This window comes from Symphodus melops (genome assembly GCF_947650265.1).
Source record: "Symphodus melops genome assembly, chromosome: 5".
NCBI lineage: Eukaryota > Metazoa > Chordata > Actinopteri > Labriformes > Labridae > Symphodus > Symphodus melops.
Genome location: NC_136695.1, coordinates 22,624,596 through 22,645,070, shown reverse-complemented (window position 1 = coordinate 22,645,070; position 20,475 = coordinate 22,624,596). Strand labels below are relative to the sequence as shown.

Here is a 20,475-nt window from a genome sequence, read left to right as displayed (position 1 = left end):
ACACACTGTACACACACACACACAGAGCTGAGTCAGATGCAAAACAAGCATTGCCTGCATGTTCACGGTCTACCTGATAAATTATACGTATTGTGGGTATGTTTGCATTGGCAGGGTGTCTGTCAAGATGGAGAAGCCAATTGGTCAAAAATATTATTTTGTGCTTATAATGTGGAAAGGCAGACAAGAAATAATTTTAAAAAACACCAAAGCATTTTTATATATATATATATATATATATATATATATATACATACATATACTTTTTTTTTTTTTACTGCAATATAAAATGGACTTTTAGGCTTTATATGACTTCTGCTTTGTTAGATTTGTTAGTTTGTTGTACTGTATAACTGCTGGTTGATTAAAGTACTGGTTTAGGGCCAAAATAGATAATGGATTTTTGATAACTATGAACCTTCCAGACCACTCATTTGTGGTACAGGTCTGCTTTCTGTCCCCAGCGTCAGATCCAGTGAAGAGAAGCAGCGTTTAATTTCTATGCCCTACGTATAACTTTCAGAAAACTGCAGACCTGCTGAAGACTCCTGTTTACAGCTGCTTGTCATTAAACAATTTGAATACATTAATCTTAATACGATTTGTAACTACAACTGTGTCACTTATTTTTATATAACCTTATTCTTTATTTTAGTTTCTGTTTTAGCTGCTTATATTGCGATATATTAAGGTGTGTTTTTTCTGCTGCTCGTCATGATGCTTTATGATGTTTGTGTATTGTCTACTTTGAATTGCCTTGTTGTTGCTGAAATGTTCTATAGAAATAAACTTGCCTTGCTTTCTATAACACCACCACCAAACCAAAGAGGTTTTCATTGGATTAAAAATTACATTCTGAAGACCTCTGAGACACATTTAACTTTCCAACCCAACCTTTCTCTTTCCTTCCACAACACTGGCAACACTGGCTCCATCAATCTGAGATTTACATTTTTATAAATATCCACATTTTCACAAGAAAAATAAAGATGCTTACATATATATAGTACACAGATACCGCACACCAAAATTTACATACAACAGTTTTGTCCCTTATGTTGCCACTTTTACCCCAAAAACCACATATTACACGGATTTCTCATTGCAGCGATGGACACTTACAAGTGCAAAAATAAGTAATACATTTTAAAGTTTGAGTGGTTGTGGCAAATCAGCCGTGCTCTGTAAATGTTCTGTACCCCAGGTTGACAGGAGCTGCGGTTATGTAGAAGCTAAGGCCATTAAACGATAATCCTATTGAACACACTGGCTTACAATATGCTAGACGGTGCTAAAACAGGGAGAGTGTTCTCTGCCTCCTCCATTTCTCTCCTGTTCTCTCTTTGAGGGTTTACAGCTATCACAATGGCAAACACGTGCAGTCTTGCCCTGACTGATACTTGAACTGCACACTTGTGTTTCTAACTTCCAAAGTTCAAGGTCAGAAAGCAGCTATGGCGGAGTCCATTCTTGCCCTTGGCAATGTGACCTCATGACCTGCAGCAAACTGCAACCCAGCTCTTAGTTGGGCCTTAAAGGAGGTCAGTACAGTCATCGGAAAAAGAAAAAAAAAACGCTCTCACCAGATTCCCAGAGGGTCAAAGGGGAGCTGATTAAAAGGCCAGAAAACCCATAATTAGAGGAGCTTCAACAGAGCTTCTCTTTAAGATTGTCCATCACAGTCATTGGAGGCTTCACAAACACACTGAGCACTCTGAGCTTGAAAGAAAGCTGTGTACAGTAGCCACAAGTAATATTTGTCTTAGCAGGCCTCCAGTGACTCGTTAAAAGGATAAATTAACAGTCAGGAGACAATCTGCCCTGAAGCTGCATCATAAAGGACCATTTCACCAGGTGCTGCCTGTTAGTCAATATGACCCCCATAGGTTCACTGCGGACCTTTAATATCATCCTGATCAATTCTCCACATTAAGCAACATCCGCTAATGGAAAGGAATATTACTTGATGTCAGTGAAAATCAATCTAAGCTAGCACAGTCTTACATTGGAGCTGGTGTTCAGATTCGCCAGTCGTTTACTGAATTTAAGAGGAGATGGGAGTGCCCATGCAGCGGGGTGAGCATGGTCACTCCAGGTGGATTAGTCAGTCCTGCATGTCACGGCAGGCCGTGCTGGAGTAGAGTTAGTGGGGCGCTTGACACATCAGGAGCAGTAAAATACTCCCCCTGCTCTCTGTGGCCCTGACCTCAACACTGCCCTGGATAAATCATAAACTCCCCATAAACAACGGGAGAGAGGGATGAGGGGAGAGAGTGAAAGACAGAGAGGGAGTGATAGAAGTGGTGGTGGGAGGGGGAGGAAACTGCCACGTCATAAACGATAAGTGGTGGCAATCTGTTGGTCCCAGCTAAAGCGAGCGACTTCACGGCTCATTACCAATCAAGCTCCTCCTGTCAGGAGCGCTCTGAGGAGACGAGGATGAGGAGGAAGAGAAGAAGGAGAGACGTGCTTCTCTATTGCTCTCTCCTGTCTCCTGCATCCCTCTCTCCATCCCTGACCCTGTCAGATCAGCTACACTTCATTCCCTCGTTTCTTGTTTACCGTCTCTTTCCTCTAGGCACAGTGCAAAAGTTTGTATGTGAATACCTTGTTAAGGAGTTGTTTCAAACTCTGAGCTGGAGTTGGATTGGAGCAGCAGATTAATGTTTATTTTTTAAAGTCTATTGTCAGGTTTTTTTTTTCTTTACGTGTATGAGGAGCATTTGTCTCTTTTCTATATATCGCATGATGGCAACTGTCTATACCTTACATTGTTTTCTTCCAAACCCATCACCTGCTCCCAACTAAGCCAGCAGCTGTCACAACACAACGCAGAACCAGAACAAAAAGGGTTTCGTTTTTTGTTTTTTTCCACAGGAGGCCTGAGACAAGCAGGAAATATGTATCTGGCTTGACAAGCCTTTCCACTTCTACTGTTTTGGTGAAGATAAGAGTGAATTTGCGAGTGTGTTTGCCTCCTTTATAGCCAAGCTTGTATCATGATTCCATTATCTTACTCCCACTCTACACAGTTTGTCTCTTTTGTCTGTCAAGAGTTCTTGTCAAGGTCCCAGTGATAGCGATAGCATGAGCTGAAACAGTGGAGACAGGTTGTTTCTTTTCTCCCTTTGATTTCCAGTTCTTAGAGACACATTTATATCAAGGATCCTTTCAGAATATCCCAACAAACCCTCCTGTTCATACTTTCCATTCTGGGGGCTTCACTGTGATTAATAATCAACTATATTTAAAATCAATTTTCAAAAATAAAAGTGGTATAATTCTCTCTTTTTTTTCTTTTTTAAATCATACATGGATAAGACCATGGAGCCATAAAATCCTCAGGAGGAATCCACCATCACTGCATTTTTTTTTCTCCTCCTCCCTTCCACTCTTCTTCTCCTCCTCCTCTATACATAAACAGCAGTCCGAGAGATGACCGAGCCGTCCCGCTGGGACTCCATGTCATCATCCATGTAGTCTCCAATTATATTGTCCTGGTCTTGTGGAGCGCGAAGCTGAAGGATAGGGGCCCCTCCAGAGAAGTGGTCATACCTCTCGTCCTCCTCCAGCTCATCAAACTTCCTCCTCTCTGCATCGTCTAATTCATTGCTCAGCAGGATGTCCTGGGCGGTGGGTGTAGTTGCAACAACTTCAGGCCGGCCTCCTATGGTGAGCGGCTGGTGGTGGTTGTTTTTCTCTGCGAGGCCTTGGTGGGAGGAGCTCTCGTTGTAGACGTAGATTGGGCCATTGTTGTTGCCGCCTCCGAGGCTGCTGCCCCCCGTGCCTCCACCTGTGCCGTTTTTGCTGGCCTTCTTTCCGCCACCGAATATGCGCGTCTTCATGTCGCCGCCGCCATTGGCGCGGTAGCCCTGCTGTTGCCTGCGGCTACGGGTGACAAGCACGGCGATGAGAGCGGCAACCAAAAGGAGAGCCAGCAGGGAGCCAATCACAGCTCCTGCCACCACGCCAGCATTGGATGGGTTCACTGTGGGCTCTGCAGGAGGGGGAAGGAGAAGCAGCGAGGGAGAAAAAAGGGAGAAAGGGATATGGTTGAGAAAGGGGGAAAAAAAGACAACAGTTTGAAACACGGAGAGAGGGCAGGAAGGGAAAATAGAAAGAATAAAGAGGGAAGAGAAAAAGAGTAATGTGAAGAGAAAAGGTAGGGACACAAAAAGAAGGTAGGAGTTGGATAATGTAAATTGTGCTGGTTTGAACTGTATTCAGTTCAGTGTGTTAAAGTGTTGAGGTGTCAGTAAAGTCAAATGTGTGCGTGTGCGTGTGTGTGTGTAGGTGTGTGTGTGTGTGTGTGTGTTGACCCTCTTCCTACACTGACATTTCCTCGTCTCCCTCAGAGCTGCTCCTGTCCCCATTCAAATTGCAACGTCACAACAACGTCCCCACCACATTTCCCCGTGTTGCCGTCATTGGCTAGGGTCTGTCTAAGGCTCTCCACACATCACAAGTCAAGGCAGGCAAGATGGGGGGGTGCAAGCAGAAGACACATACTGTCTGAAGGAGCAAGGGGGGGAGGGGGGGGCATTTTGCAGGGGAGAACAGGTGGAGGCCATGCAGAGGCGGAGGAGGCTGATGATGGATGGAGGAGTGCAGGGTGGAAATTAGATGAAGAAGAGAAGGAGGAGTGAGTGAGTGACAAAGTGGCACAGCGGAATGACAACTCTTCCTGGAAGCCATGAGTGTGGAGCAGGAGGGGACGGATTGGCACCCCTCTCCATTTGTGTAAAACCACAGGCACTGCTCGACTGCTCCTTAATGTGTGTGTCCATTTTGGCTTCAGGACAAACTGGTTTAGTCACGACTGCCATCTTATGTGCACACCCACGTCAGAAGAAGCCATTTTGAGTTCATAATAAGTCAAACAAATTCTTTCCTGGAGTGCAGATTGGCTAAGGAGGGCGTGAGTAAAACAAGGGCACCATCATCCAATACACAGAGCTTCTGTTTGTGCAACACAGTCCCGGGAGTATAAATCAGAGTTGTAAAGAAGTCCCATATGACATGTCAGCCTCTCTGAACTCAAACTTCCTTGGTCTCTTTACATTCCATACCTAACACTGGCCTGTGCTAGTTTTCTCTTGTGTCTTTTCGCTTTTAAAATATCTGCTTTAAAATTTTCAAGATTCATGAAACATTAGTTTCTTCCACATGTCACTGCAGACGGATGTCAGGGAGCGGGGCATTGTAAGGAGAGGTATTTTAAAAGCAAAGGATACGAGAGACAGAAAGCACAGGCTTAGTGTCAGGCATTTTATTGCTTAAGAAAATCATAGCCATTCATTGGTTTCAGTCGCCTTGCACAACAGCCAAGACCAAAACAAATCATTCATTAGACAAGACTTTAACAGTCACAAGGACTTTAAAGCAACAAGATGTGTGTGCACACTGAGCTGATTACTTAAGGTAGTTGTTCGTTAAACAGACCCAACACGATTTTAAGAACCTATACATCGTTCTGAATAAGCAATACTGGATTTTTTAATGCATCTTTTCTTTCTTCTGTCATGATGCTTTTGATGTCATGTGTAAAGCACTTTGGATTGCATTGTTGTTGAAATGTGCTGTATAAATAAACTTGCCTAGCTCTAAGGGGCTTTCCCTGGATCAAATAGAGTTTGAAATCAAGACGAATATTGTATACATCAGGAAGTATGGGATCAAAAATTAATGACCAGTCCCCATTATACCCGTTAAAACAGCCTTCAACACAGAGTTGGGTTCAGTGAAGCACCAATCAAAAAATGTAATCATCACATGTCTTGAAGGGTTTGAGCTGAGTAATTGCTTATTTTTACTTTGCTGGTTTTGTGTTACCATTCCTAAATTGTACTGTGCCAGGCCATAAAACAGTGAAAATGATGTTATTGGTACAGGATTAGTTGAACACAGTAAATAACAATTACTGGTAAATGTAAGTTTTTCTCCCACTGGATCAGAGGGCTACACTTTCTTCGCCGATCCTCAAGTGTAGGTACAGAAGAAGAATCGATATCAGGAAGCAAAACAAGGTATCCCAACATCTCTGCTTGAAATCTGACCAACCACTAGAAGCTTTTAGAAGAATTGAGGTTTGAAACCAGGCTTTGTTAAGATACTTTGAGCATGTAAAGCCGCCAAGAGAGCCATCAAAGTGAAACTGCTTTGCACAGGCTTTTTGAGGCCAAGAGTTCAGGGCTCTAAGTGCTTCCTGGGGTTATGATAACTCTCCGCAGACCCAATGACCAGTTCCCTGAGAGGGCATCATCTATATCTCAGTGAGCAGGGATTATGGCTCTAAAACCGAGGGCGTTAAGGGTCAACTCCACCCATGTTGTTAGCTTTCACTGTACTGTGAAGCTCTTAGAAATGTTCTTCAAATGACATTGGTTATTTTACAAGGATGTAAAACAATATAACAAATAGTCTTTATAGTCTTTATTGTGGAAGAGCAATTCAGTGTGATGTCTTCCTCCAAAAAATATATAGGTGCTTTCTTTAGAGCTGAGAAGAATTACATAACTTTTTAAAAAATGTCTATTAATCACACTTTTCATTTAAGTTTGGAGTTGTATTCAAAGATTTAGTTCTTGATTCATATTTAATGAACTCGTTTATTCAGTTTGGATCATTTTGTGCAGCTTGAAGTCCCAGAAGCAATAAACTGTTTATACAGCCACCGAAGAAGAAAGGCACTATATGATGGAATTAAGTCTGATAATTAAGTGTTGCTGCGTCTTTCAGATTTTTAGAACCGAAGCTACAGAATAAAAATTAAAAAAAAAATAAAAAATAAAAATAAAAAAAGTGTGGCAAGCCAATGGACTTTTAATTTCAGTCACTGGTTGAAAGCGATCAAGAACCCTTTGCTAAGCTGAACTTCCTTTCTGACACTCTGGCTTTCTTTTCCACTGCATGCACTTCCACCTGTCCCTGCTGAGGATTAACCACTAGCTGTTGGAATCCCTGCCTAAAATATGAAAGCAGCAAAATCGGTCCTTTTCTTGTTGTCGTTCCCATTTTAAATCCCAACGGAATCCAGCCCTTCTTGTTAAGTGTACAGAGAGCTGATAGCATTACACTTGTACAACTAGTTTTTGTCAGGGGCGAAAATTGTAGACTGGTACTGTCTACACCTGTGCTCAGCTCTTCACTCTCTTTATTTCCGCCTCTCTTCTCCTTCACCAACCCTTTACTCCATCTCTGCCTCCACTTCACCAGCTGCCTCCTGCATACACTCTTTCAATCTTCTCTAAATCCCCTTTCCCACCATCTCCCTAATTCACGTTTGTATTTCTGTCACAAGATATTTTCTCCTTGCTCTCCTCGCCTGTCCTTCACTTGCAACATTTTCCTGGAAGAAAAAAATAAATAAAGTGTGGCAAATTCCCTCTCTTTATTTCAATATTCCCCACCAGACTCCCTGAACACAGTGTCACTCTCTCTCCGAGTAGTGCTAAGCATTGCTGTTCACACACAGGAGAGTGAGAGCTAGCCCTCAGTGTCCACTTAACAGGAACACAAGAAAAGCATTATCACCTTAGGCTTGGTGGAGCGTCAGCGCAAGCAACGTGGCAACCATCGCTGTGCAGACTGGGGCCGGATGCAGCCGCACATTGCTGTCACATCAAAGGGAATTACACCAAATTCAAATGCAAATTCTCTCCAAATTGTAGTCATCCAATTATTTTTAATGCGTCGCTCAAGTCAGCTCTTTAAGTGTCTCTCTCAAAGTCTCTACTGGTAATTCCTTTGGTGGATGATGGTTCATGTATTATTCTGTCCTTCTGGACACAACACTTGAAAGATTCAAGAGATAGATGTAAAGGAGCCAGCCGAGGCTCCCAGTACAGGCCCAGTGCAGACCAAGGACACATCCAAACAGAGTACAAGAGGAATCTTTTTAAGTGGGTGAGGAGAGGACATCTTCTAAACACATGCTGTTGGATGAGCCAGCATAAAAACTGCAATATGCATGCTGTGTGGATAACCGGAGGGGGGGGACTGCAGCCCACAAGCACCAAGCTCTCCCCTCCTCAAACACACACTCACAGACATACACACAGCATACTGCGGAAGCCAAAACACAGCATGCTTCTTACGAAGTCACGTCCAGCACAACCGTACGCTCCAAGTGACCGCAAGTAATGAGGGAGATGGAGTGGAAGTAACATCAACTGCAGCCTCCCAAAAACATGCATGGTCACACGCACACACGCACTTACACACACACACATTGTCATGGTCAACAGTGGCCTGCTGACACAGGGCTGGGCTGCACCTAGAGCATAGCTTAGCAGTACCCTCTGTCAGCATGTTAACTTATTGAACAGAACTGTGTGTATGCACAGGCACAACTGAGTACGTGTGAGTGTGTGCTAATGAGGGGTGGGCAGGGGGCCAGTTGCAGGCTGGAGGGAGTCTTGGCTCCATCAGACCTGTTCTCTGGCTTTTTTTCGCATGACCGGAGTAACACAGAGACAGAAAAGACTGATACGCACACCCCCCAAACTCAATGGAAGAAAATGGCCACGCTCCTTGCCCTTGGACTGTCTTCTCAGAGTAAAGAGCGCCGAATGACTTAATTAAGTTAAAACCATGAGGGGTATTTATTTGGGGACATACAACTTTAGAAGGCACAGCTGAGTCACCCTTGTGACAAAAATGTGAGGGTTGAAACATAGAAGAAGATAGAGGGAATCTGGGTTAGATAGACAGGAACCCCCGCGAGAGGAGTCTGGAATGGAGGGATGGAGACTACTGAGCTGTGATTAAGCAAGAGCTACTGGTATTTAAGAGTTAAGCTTTTGAGAGAGGCAGCGCTAAATAACGCGTGTGTGCGCGTGTGTGTGAGAGAGAGAGAGGGAGAAAGCTAGGGGCAGGAGTCTCTTCTCTGGGCAGGGGGGGGATCAGTGGCAGTCTTGTAGGGGCTGAAAGACAACCTGGGAGAGATAAGGAGGATGAGGAGAGAGCATATGCTAACTGAGAGGATGAGAGATGCAATGAAAAGAGCAAACTGCAGCGAAAGAGATAGCGAGGGATAGATAAATCTAAAGAAAAGAGGAAGGGAGAGCAGAGTAGGAAACGTTTGTGTGTGTGACTAAGCAGCAGGATCGAAGATGAGAGAAAGAGAGGCAAGGAGAAGAGAGGACATCCACCCCTCTCGCTGCCTCTGGGAGCACAGGACAAGACTGAGGGCAGAGGACACAGGAACACACACAGACAGGCACACACTAGAGTAGATATGTGTGTCATGCAGCTTTGGGGCAGAGAGAAGAAGGGGACCTGCTATGTAGCAGGTGCTGGCCATTTCACGCCTTGTCGGCCCCTCTTAGCCCCGTTTGTCTACACACATTCACATTAGCCTCCAAAGGTCTGCATTCAAGCCCCAACCTGGAGCCATTCCATATCTCGCTCATTTCGACAGTCATCAACTCTTTCATTGTACTTCAACCGATACTGACTCAAACCTTTTTCTTTCCGAAAACTATCCCCTCACTCTCTGCCTACTACAAACCTCGCTCTGACACATGCTGGTTGCCTCAGTCACCTCTTAACTGCCAGCAAATTTAGCTCCCGTCTTATCCTCCTCCTCCTCTTCTTCTGCCAGTGAGTAAGAGCGGAGTGGGATGGAGGGAGGAAGTGGCAAGACAAGATGGAGGGAGATGACAGGGCTAGGAAACTGTGGGAGGTTTAAAATTAAAGGAGAGACCAAAGTAACTAGTAAGAAAAAGGGAGGAGGGAGAGGCATGGTATTACAAAAGAAGAAGAAAAAAAAAAAGGGAGGTAAAAGTGGGATGAAGACAGAGCGAGAGAAAGGAACGGATGGTGGAAGCAAGGAGAGAAGCAGCCAGGAGCTGAAGCAGCAAAGGGTGACTGATCCGCTCTGAGAGGCTTGGAGACAGACAGACAGACACACACGCCATGCTGAGAGATAGTGGAGGCCAATAGCAGAGGAGATAGGATGCAGTGGCACAAGATTCCCATGGGAGTTTTAAATGCCGTCAGCATCCGCTCTCTTCCTCCATCCCTCATGCCTTTGCCCTCTCCCTCTCTCTCTCTCTCTGTAAGTGTGAGGATTGCATGCTGGCACTGATTTATCCTAGTCCAAGTTCACCGGCTTTTTAAATCTTATAGCAGCAGCTTCCATCTTCCCCCATCCACTTGCTGGATCTTTGTACCTTCGTTTGCTTGTGTCTTGTAATACACAGTGGGAGACGGTGACATCCTTTGTGATACAGAAGCCAGTAACACTACTCTGCAGCAGTACAAAATGGCCCCAGAGGACCAGTGACGCATATTGTGGCACCATAAGGAGCCAAGGGACTTGAAGAAAGATTGAGGGGGTAGGAGTGAAAGAAAGAAAGAAAAAAAAAAGGACAAAATAAGGAGGGACTTAGCAATAGGGACAAAAAAAGAAAGAAAACGAGGGCATGGAGTCGCTGTGTTGCTCTTAAAAATGTAGTCACCAGAGAAATGCACTTTTTTCCTCCCATTACAGACGAGGTTTACCGCCATGTCAGCAGGAAATAACTTCCGGTTAAGTGCAGGCATGCGACAGCAAAGTGGAGGAGGATGTATTTTGTATGAGGTGAGATGCAGGAGTGAACCCTTCTGAGGGGGGCAGTCCAAACTCTGGAGGAACAGCGGGGAATGGAAGCATGGTGGGTTTTCCATCTTGACTGGCACTGTTTTAGATGGTTTAACTAAAAGACTTGAAGTGGTACAACAAGTGCTACACCACAAGATCACACGTTTACATCTCAATACATGCAACTCAAAAAATAAACTGCACGAACACATACACAGAAACGGAAGAAAAACTGAAATCAATGCAGAGTAAAAAGTGTCACTTTGAATCAAATGCATCACCTTTAATGAATGAACACTGCTGATTTGCTCATTTGGTCATCACAACAGTTCAAGGACACGGCAGAGAAGCTATTCAATTTCTTTTGTGTTCTTGCAAACTGCTCTCTCCTTTCAGAAAAAAGGACAAGAAAAGCAGAGAGAAGCACCTTCTCCTCCATATGCCACTCTCACAATGTGCACCACAATTAAAAAAATAAAAGAAATGCTCTCTTAATTGCAATGTGATGTCAGAGGCAGATTGACAGACCTTGGATCCTGCTGAGGTATAGAAACGTTGATAATACAGCATTATACAGCGCATGCAAAATGAAAGAGAAAAAGTGGTGTGCATGCTTAATAGGCCACGGTGACGGAGAGGCTTGAAAAGGTGAGGGAGAGAACCCAAAAGAGATGCATGCAGATATGATCAATCTGCACACACACACACACACACACCCTAGACAGACCCTCTATCCCTACACTAAACACCAAAGAAATGTCCTCATTTCCTTTGTGTATGTTGTGTTCAAGTGACATGTGAAGATGTACAAGGTGGATGCCTGGGGAAGACGTGAGATTGCTGTACACCAGGAAAATGTGTAGCACGTGTTGCAAGTGCACTTGGTTCCAGTTCATCAGTTCAGAGGATATAAACGTTTTTTATAAAGAAGCCAGGGGAGGGTTAAGATGATGAACGGGACCCAAGCGAGCCACAAATGTGTTTTTCATTTCATTTCTGAAATGCTTCCTTCACTGAGGCACTTAGTGTGTACGATTTGTCAGCGTTTTAGACCATTTGAAACATCCACAAATTACAATTTGTCTTGGATTTAACCTACTTAGAGCAGCAGATGACTGGATTTGTGATGGCAGGAACAATTCTAATGCCAATTTGTCAAACCACAGAAAAGTGCACAAAAAGTGTTCCTTTTTCTGGTTATGTTTGAAAACCTTTTTGATGTGAGCTGATCTACATCTGCAGGATAGTCTATACAGATGCTGTGTTTAGAAAATGTGGGTGTACATGTGTAGGGGGCTTTCCGTGTGTTTGTGTTTGTGAACTCACCTCTGACCATGACTGTGACCTGGTCCCTGCCAGTCCCAATACGGTTCTTGACCTCGCACACAAAAGTGGTGTTCACAGCATCGTCTACTTTAAGCACCTTCAGCTCGTTTCCGTTGATTTGCACCGTGTCAGGCATCGCTCCTGACATACTGCAGAGACATGAGTGTATCAGGATGAGATAGAAGGAAATTAAGAAGGACAAAAAGAGGTGAAAAAAGAGGCTAGAATTGTAGTTGTTTGACTTGGCACAATGAGAGCAATGAGTTGGATCCATATTCTCTAAAATGTGTTATACTGTGCAGTATTATCACATGAAATTAATCTTGATCGGTAATGCAAAACTAATCAGTTTCCTGCTTCCTAAAAAGGCAACCCATTATCACATGGTGGAGGAAAATGCGATGGAAACAGCAGGAAAATCAAAGCTGTTGGATCTCATCTTTCCCATTGTCAATGTCCCAGACTTTAAGATGTTTTTCAAATTCTGTTACAGTTAAAAAGCTGATAAGACAGAGGATAAGAAGAAAGGAAGTCATATTGTGTTTCTCATAAAGCAGGGGTTAGCGCTCAAGTCACAGAGTCCATTATGAGAAATTATACGCCTATCTCCATAATCAGAGTGCAGGGCTGTAGTGGCAATAATAAAAATGCTGATTACAGCGCTGTGGACCTGGGAACGAAGGGTAATGAAAGGCAAAAACAGAGAAAGTGCAGAGAGAGAAAAATGACGTCACAAAAGAGAAGCTGGATGTGCTGATACTCACGTCTTCCACAGGACGGAGATCGGGACAGGGTTTCCGCTAGCCTGGCAGGTGAGCGGCACATTTGTACGACCCACATACCAATTATTGTCATAACCCACTATTGTCACCCGAGGGGCATCTGGGGGGAGGACAGATGAAGAGCAGCAGCAAGGAGGAGAAATAGCAATGCATCCAATTAATCGCAGGCAAAACATATCATGTTACAGCATGAACAGCAAAGAGATTATAGAGTTATAAGTGTTGGGTTGTGTGCGTGTATGTGCCGTCTTACACTGAACTGATAGCTTCAATGGGAAGCTTTCAGCTTTGACCTGCGTCCGGTGCGCTACCACGCAGCTGATGTCCTTCCCGTTGTCTGCCGCTGTGGGAACCATGCGGTATTCGCTGATCACAGTCACGGTGTTGTCGGCTCCTGGCTTCGACACTGTCGTCGCGTTGCCATTGGCTGTGGTCACCCAGGAGATCTGCGCAGGTGGACGACCATCCAGAGACTCGCATTTCGCCACAACTACCTGCTTAGCCCCGGCTTCGACTGTCACGATGGTGGCCGAATTCTGTGGCTTAGCTGGTAGAGGGATGGATTGAAGGGGGGATGAATGGTGGAGAGAAAAAGACAAAGGGGGGGAGAGAGAAGATTAAAGTGTGTCGAAATAGATAATGACTCAATAATAATAATACAAATCAGAGTAAGACAGTTGAGGGAGCAGATAATAGGCACCATTATTGATAAACCACTTGTGTCAGCAGCTGGGCATAAGCAGATCCAAAAACCTTAAATCACCAGCAACCTTTGCCCCCTCCCTCACCTTGTTTATTATTCTCATGAGAGTCGACATTGATAAACACTTAACACGCACCAGTGCAAAAACACCTGAACACTAAATCTTTACGTCTAGCCGCTTTTTTTTTTTTTTTTTTTAATCCTTTTCCGTCCCCATCTAAATGAAGCACCATTGATCAACAATTTCCTTTACTTGTAGCACATTTCAATAGACACATTCTTAACCACTACACGACTCTGTGATCCCCCGCCCCCTCTACTCTACATTTTCTCTCATAACTCCTCAATCGGCCTTTCTGATACGAGTGTGGAATCAGAGTAAAGCAGGCAGGACAGGAGCTGACAGCAGGCATGACAAGCAGCCAGATCAATAGAGCGGCCTGAGGGGAGGCAGGGAGGCATGGTGCATTTGAGGGGGGGGGGGATGCAAAGACGAGGCACGGCACTGGGCCAAGGTTAGACCAATGGTTCCAATGCATTAACAAGAACACAACTGATCTGACAATACCACTTATAATAGCAATTAAGCGGAGATGGACATGCTTTTAACCTGCATGCTACCTTTGGGGGAGGGAAGGAGATCAGACGGAGAGAGTACTTTACATTTATACATTTATTCATAGATATATAATAACCTGCTTCCTACGTCAGATCATAAAACATTGAGTTTCACATGCACACGTCACTATAGAGGGAGGGTTGACACATTTTTGGGGAAAAAAAGACAAAGAAAAGAATGTACGGCACAGTTTCATAAACTCTGCTAGAGAAGCAGGAACAGAAAATGTTTTTTTTCGACAAGAAAAGATATTAAAATAAAAAAAAAATATTTTTAGACAGCTGACCGTAACTCCTGATCTGAATTGTCTTGACTACTGCTTTCATTCATTGTTAGAAAACATGGGTAAAAAAACACTGCTCTTTTAGAATAGGCTAGTCAGTGTTGTATTGGGTTTGATTCTTCCGTGCCTAAAAAATAAAATAAAAACACAATTTAATCTCATCATTGATTGATCTTTACTTTTCTACACTCAGCTGTCGGGTCGCGACAGAAACATTCATGACCTCTCTCGTGAACTCTCTGGAAGCGTCTGTAAGTTTTGCTCCATTTTAAACTATGCCTTTATTTGATTGATATCGTGTTGGTGACCTACCCAGCATAACCAAGTATGTGATGCCTTGCTCATTGCCTCTGGGGTAGGTAGCATACTCGCAGATGTACTTCCCCTCGTCGATCATCCTAACATCGCTGATCTGGATGGAGGGACTGGCCAGGTTCGGGGGGCTGGGTGCAAAGCTGACTCTGCCTTTTACGGGTGAGTCAGGGTAGTTGGGGTCAAAGTTGGGGTGAAACACGGCAATGTTGATCCTCTCTCCGTCCTTGGGCTCATAGATCCATGTGACCTGTGGCGGGGGAAGAAGCACAGGGTCATGATGTTAAGGAAGCGTGTGCTGCATGATAGAACACAGGCTTCAACATTATCACAGCACTGATAAGCAACACTGAAGAGCATTTTAGGACATCTGTATTTTGCGGTAAACTCCGCGGGGCAGCATAAGCAGCACCACAATCAAAAAAAGAAGTGGAGCAGGTATGAATATGTATGCGAGTTTGTCAGTACTCTTCTTCTCTTTTAGAAACAAGCAGAGTTGTTCACTTACATCTTCATTGAGATGCGATTAAGGAGTGTTCATTAGCATATTCAATCCCCCCAAGCAAAATGAAGCTTAGTATTGTTTGTTTGGAGTAATAACCCATTAAGCCTAAATGTGATAAAAACTCATGACTAGCCTTAGGATCATTTCTGTGAGCTATGGTTTGTTAGATTTGATGTCATCAGTAAACAAAGCACATAGACCTGTTTGTTTTCATTTCTAGGAAATGCTCTCATCTTAAAAAATCAAAATAGTACCTCAAAAATTAGCTTGACGCATCATTGACATGTACTTTATTTTACAAGAAAGCAGCCACACGTTTAGTCAAATATTAAATTGTGTAGTAACTTAATGTCCAATGCCTGACATTCACTTGTGAAAGAAAATTGGAGTCTCGAGCAATTTTAGCAAAAAGTCTGTGCCAAGTCAGCACAATGGGCTGAAAGAGACATTTTTATTACTATTTCAAACCACAAACCCAGTTTAGAGCTGATATGAGTTTGCTGGTATGAAGGAGTAATCAAATTCTAACTGAAAAAAAAAGAAGAAGAAATCAATGGTGCTCATAAGAGTGTGTGTTAGTGTACGTTTCTGACCATTGTGAGCTGAATCCCGGCAGCATCAGTGAAGGCACAGTGCAAGGTGACAGTCTGGCCAGGATATGACAACACCTCCGGGTCCACCTTCACCCGCTGACCTGACGCTCCTGGGGAAAACAGAGAAAGAGAGACATTATTTTCACTTGTATCCTGCCTTCCTGTGCTAGGAGAGGAAGGGGGAGAGGGAGCAGGAGAATTGTGTTGGTACAAAGCCTCGTGATGATAAATGAGGAGAGCAAGGAAGTGTCTGCTAGAACAGAGGACAGCATTAGTGAACCCAGTTAAGTAGGCCGTGAGTCTGGTATCGCTCCATGACTGTGTTTGAGTGGACTGAGACGCTGAAATAAAATTTAAAAAAAAGGCGATGTGTGTTGGGGAAGAAAAAAAGAAGAAGCAGAAATGCAGTTCTCTGTTCCTCATGAGACATAAATCATGGGGAAGCTTTTCTATAGCCTGCCATTTGCTTAGCAGACACATTCCTGTGTAACAGCAAAGAGTCAAAATAAATATGCTTTCCTTGGTGTGTTGTGTCAGTAGGCGTGTGAGAAACAGTAAGAGCGAAGGAGCTTTAGAGCGACAATCTGTCCGTGTGAAAAAATTGTGTCTGTGTTTAATCCAGGTCTCTGTGAAAATGTAATTACTTGTATGAGTAAGCGAGCATTAGTGGATGTCAGCGAGATGGCACCTGTTTTAAGAGTGGATTACCTGAGGATACACAACTTCAAAATGTCTCGAGCCAGGCCTACGTGTTCACCTGCGTGTGTGCTTCTGATAAAGTCTGTACTCATACAAGAGCATGGATGGAATACAATTTCCCCCCAAAGACAAATGATTACTCGCAGAACTGGTTCCACCAGTTTGTGCTTAGCCAAAGCTGTTTTGTTCAAACTAATATGATCTGGAGGACTAATGGAAAAAAAAAAAAAAAACAGCACACAGGCGAGGAGATAAGAGGAAAGGAGCAGCGTTGTCTCTCTCCTTTGACTAGCAATAAAGCCCACACCTTCTCTCTTTAATGGAGATGGGAGATATCTATAAAGAGGGAGAGAAGAAGAGGGAGGATAAAGTAAAAGACTGAGTGGGAAAGTAGAGGAAAACAAGTTTTTCCTAGAATAACATCGGCTCTCCTAGGACCGACCCAATTTGCAACCACAAAACAATCCCTTTGTAGCCACAGAGGAACCTGTGGACAACCACAGTGGCTTGTGTGTGCAGCAGAGAGCTGCACTGGGCTGGAGAGAGAAACTGAACTGATGCTATTTTTCACTTGAGTCAATGTTTAAAGGCATGAATGTCATGTGTATTGATGAAGGAGAAGTAACAGAAAACACAAGTACAAATGCTCCTCCTGCCGTCTGTGTTTGTGTCTTTTTGCGGCCATTTCCTAATAATTGTTGTTTTGATGTACATTTACATGCGTTTGTGTGTGTGTGTGTGTGTGTGTGTGTGTGTGTGTGTATGTATGTGTGCAGTTTATAACTGGTTGTCCTGCGGTCATGACAAGGGGAGATACATTTTGCAGGAGGTGTGCGTTTATCTGTTAATCCATGTCTGATATGTCTTCAGATCAACACACATAATTGACCATAGAAGCATAACATGAACACACATCATATGTCACATGACAACTTCATTGCTGAGCTTCCAGTCTCATGATCTTCACGCATCTGAAGCATTTAGTGAAGTTCAAAACTACACGGTTTGTCAATCTACTTGAACTGGTCCGACTAACTACAGATTAGCTTTGGGAATTCGAGCTGCACTCGGAAAACCGAAGGCAGGAGCAGCGCACGATGAGATATTTCTGAGACTCTTGATTACCGTTTAGATTGTGGTGTTATGGACAGTGTCAACTTGACATGTCAGGGGTCATAATACAATGTGGCACTGTATTAAACCTACTCTGCTTACACACAGACATGAGGACAAATGCAGGGATTTAGTGTCAAGACACACACACACACACAAACACACACACACACACACACACACACACACAAACGCACACAGGATGTGGGGGCAGAGCAGAGCTGGACCTGTTGTCTGTCATTCTGAGGCAATAAGAGGAAAGCCAGCATAGGTCAGCCCCCGCCAGAGCAGAGCAGAGAGACGGACCGGCCTATGAGACTCTATACAGCCCCAGGGAAATGAATATTACACACAAGACATACACAGACTCGGATGCCCTCATCCTTCCCGATAGGCTCCAAACCCCCAGCCATGACTACTCAGAGACTCTGTGTCATTAGAACAGCAGTTTCAGAGAAGAAAAAGTAAGCGTGGGCTTTTTTTGTGCGTGTGCACAGACTCGCAGAAATGCAGAGGCGAGGCAGCATTTGAAACAGCAATTGACGGTATAAATATTTAGAGAGCATTGGTCTTATTAAACAGAAGCGAGGGAGACAGGAGGGAGAGGGAGACAGGAACTTAGGGAATTAGAGAATAAAAGACAGTTCAAGGGTAAGACTGAGAAGAAAGGGGGAGCGGCGGAGGAAGAGAGAGTTGGAGGAGAGGAGATGGAGAACAGAAGACCTGTGTCATTGCTGCTCTACTTTACAGTAGCGTCATCGCCTGCAGGTGATAAAGAAGAAACACCAGCACATAAACAAACAAATGTACGAACACACAAACTGCCCACTTCAACGTCGTAAGAGCTGTCACCTTTCATTATCTCTTTAACACACACACACACACACACACACACATACACTATGCTGACGGCACAACGACAGCCCTGACATATTAACAGAGTACTCTCTGATCCTCCGCCTGGTCACGCTGACATTTCCATATTTCCCACCCTTCGTCTGTGAAGAGGAAAAATGAATCAGGAAGTAAGGTGAAGGGAGGAAATATGCTGGGAGGATGGAAGGATGAAAAGGATGAGACGTTAGAGACAGCCTGGGAATGCCAAAGTGATCAGAGCAGGGGAGGAGAGGAGGGTGCACGGAAAGTGGGGATGAAAGTGTGTGAAGAGAAAGCGGTGCCAGGAATGGAGAATAAAAGACAGAGAGAAAAGTGGTGAGAGAAAAGGAGACGAGGAGGATCTTGAAGAGGGAAGACGTTGTTAGCTATAAACAAGAGTAATGGGAGACATCTGAGGACCTAAAGAGAGAGACATTAGAAGCAGGAAATACAAGAGGAAGTGGGTGTGAAAGAGAAATCAAAAGGGATGCAAGAGGAGAGACTAAAAATGGAGAGGCGGCGGGGGTGGTACAGGTGGAGAGAAACAGAGCGAGAAGAGGCAGATGAGGGAAGAGGAGCAGGGAGGTGTGGAGCAAGTGAGAGGCAGGAGAGACTCCACACCTGACCTTGTGAGAAACACTGGGGCTGTGAACAGTTGGAGCAAAAGGAGAAAACTGAGAAATAGGAGGGAGTGAGCCAAAAGAAGCAAAAAAAAAAAAAAAAAATCTCAATATTCTAATTTCCTCCACAGACCATTCAAGCCAACCATGGCTTAAAGAACGAAAAGTCGCATATCCTCTTGAATCCATGCAGCCTGAATGTAAAGCCTAATAGCATTCATGTCCTTTGCCTGATCCTCGCTATAGTGGAGAAAAGCACAGCATCAGGGGGACAGGAAGTGTAGGCCATCACCTAAAATATCTAATGGCCTTCAGAGCTCACTGACTCTGCCATTTCATCAAGCCAGTGGCTATGCACTGTCAGGTGTGTTAGAATGAAGCGTCCCCATTCTCCATGTTCTTGGAGATTGCTTCCTTGCACATAAAGTGTGTGTGTGTGTGTGTGTGTGTGTGTGTGTGTGTGTGTGTGTGTGTGTGTGTGTGTGTGTGTGTGTGTGTGTGTGTGTGTGTGTGTGTGTGTGTGTGTGTGTGTGTGATAGCGAGACTGTAGGTGTGTCGTTTTTTTGGCCTTTCCACCACACTGCTGCCTCAATAAGCATTCTGGGCTTTCATTATTCTTCCCCCTCTATGTGAATTTCTCCATTTCCATTATTCTCTTGTTGTTGTTATTGTGTGCCAGCCATCACCCCTTCTTGAAGAATAATAGCTTTGATGTGGGCAGCATGGAGTGCAGGGTGAAGCGTCACTTCTCTGTCCTGATGGGAGTCTAAATTCTGCCTTCTCTCCCTCCCACTCGTCTTCCTTCAACATAACCTTCAAGGAATTCGACTGATTTCTAGCCCACCTTTCAAACTTGATGACTGGACATGTGATGTATCCCAGTGTGGCACTGATGAAATATTTGTGATGACAGAAAAAAAATGTTTTTTGAGACTTAATTATTGCTTTCCTCAAACAAAAGAAACCACATGCATTTCCAAACAGCTACAACCCTCTTTGGGTTTCTGCAAAAGACATGGATTATGTCACTTTGTCTCTCTTATAATTACATATGATGTGAAAGGATCTTCATCTTTCAGACAAAAAACTCATAATGCATTATTGTTGAAGAAACGGCAGTAGCTCAGTCTGTAGGGACTTGGGTTGGGAACTGGTGTGGATCAAAAATACGGAAGTTGTTCCGACAGCTGGAGAGGGAGCCTGCATGTCCACGAGTGTATGTGTGTGAGAGGCATGTCTCTAAAATAACAGAGTGCAAACCAGCATTTCCCTCAGGGATTAATAAAGTATTTTTAAAAAAAGAAGAGTTAAGCGTAGAGCTTTAATTCTCCGTTTGTGTTCTGGTCTTGGAAACAAGTGGTTTCTAAATGAAAGCTCTGCCAAAAACCAGCTTTATAAGACTCCCAGTGTGCAATTTTGTTTTCTTGTAGACATTGGCACAGAGACACAGATTCAATTC

General features: G+C 44.0%; 1 protein-coding gene across 2 annotated transcripts in view; it reads right to left on the bottom strand.

The window, feature by feature from the left end:
• The window catches only part of LOC306824675 (nectin-2), a 73,434-nt gene that overhangs the window by 29,750 nt on the left and 23,209 nt on the right, over positions 1 to 20,475 (bottom strand). The window contains exons 2-7 of one of the 2 annotated variants that reach the window (XM_079344901.1): positions 15,709 to 15,818; positions 14,611 to 14,860; positions 12,947 to 13,240; positions 12,676 to 12,793; positions 11,912 to 12,060; positions 941 to 3,997 (exon numbers count right to left, since the gene is read on the bottom strand). In XM_079344901.1, coding sequence (XP_079201027.1) covers positions 3,411 to 3,997; positions 11,912 to 12,060; positions 12,676 to 12,793; positions 12,947 to 13,240; positions 14,611 to 14,860; positions 15,709 to 15,818 — 1,508 coding nt within the window. In that variant the 3' untranslated portion in view covers positions 941 to 3,410. Of the gene's footprint in view, positions 1 to 940; positions 3,998 to 11,911; positions 12,061 to 12,675; positions 12,794 to 12,946; positions 13,241 to 14,610; positions 14,861 to 15,708; positions 15,819 to 20,475 lie in introns of those variants that run through there. The other variant, XM_079344902.1, reaches the window with a different exon arrangement.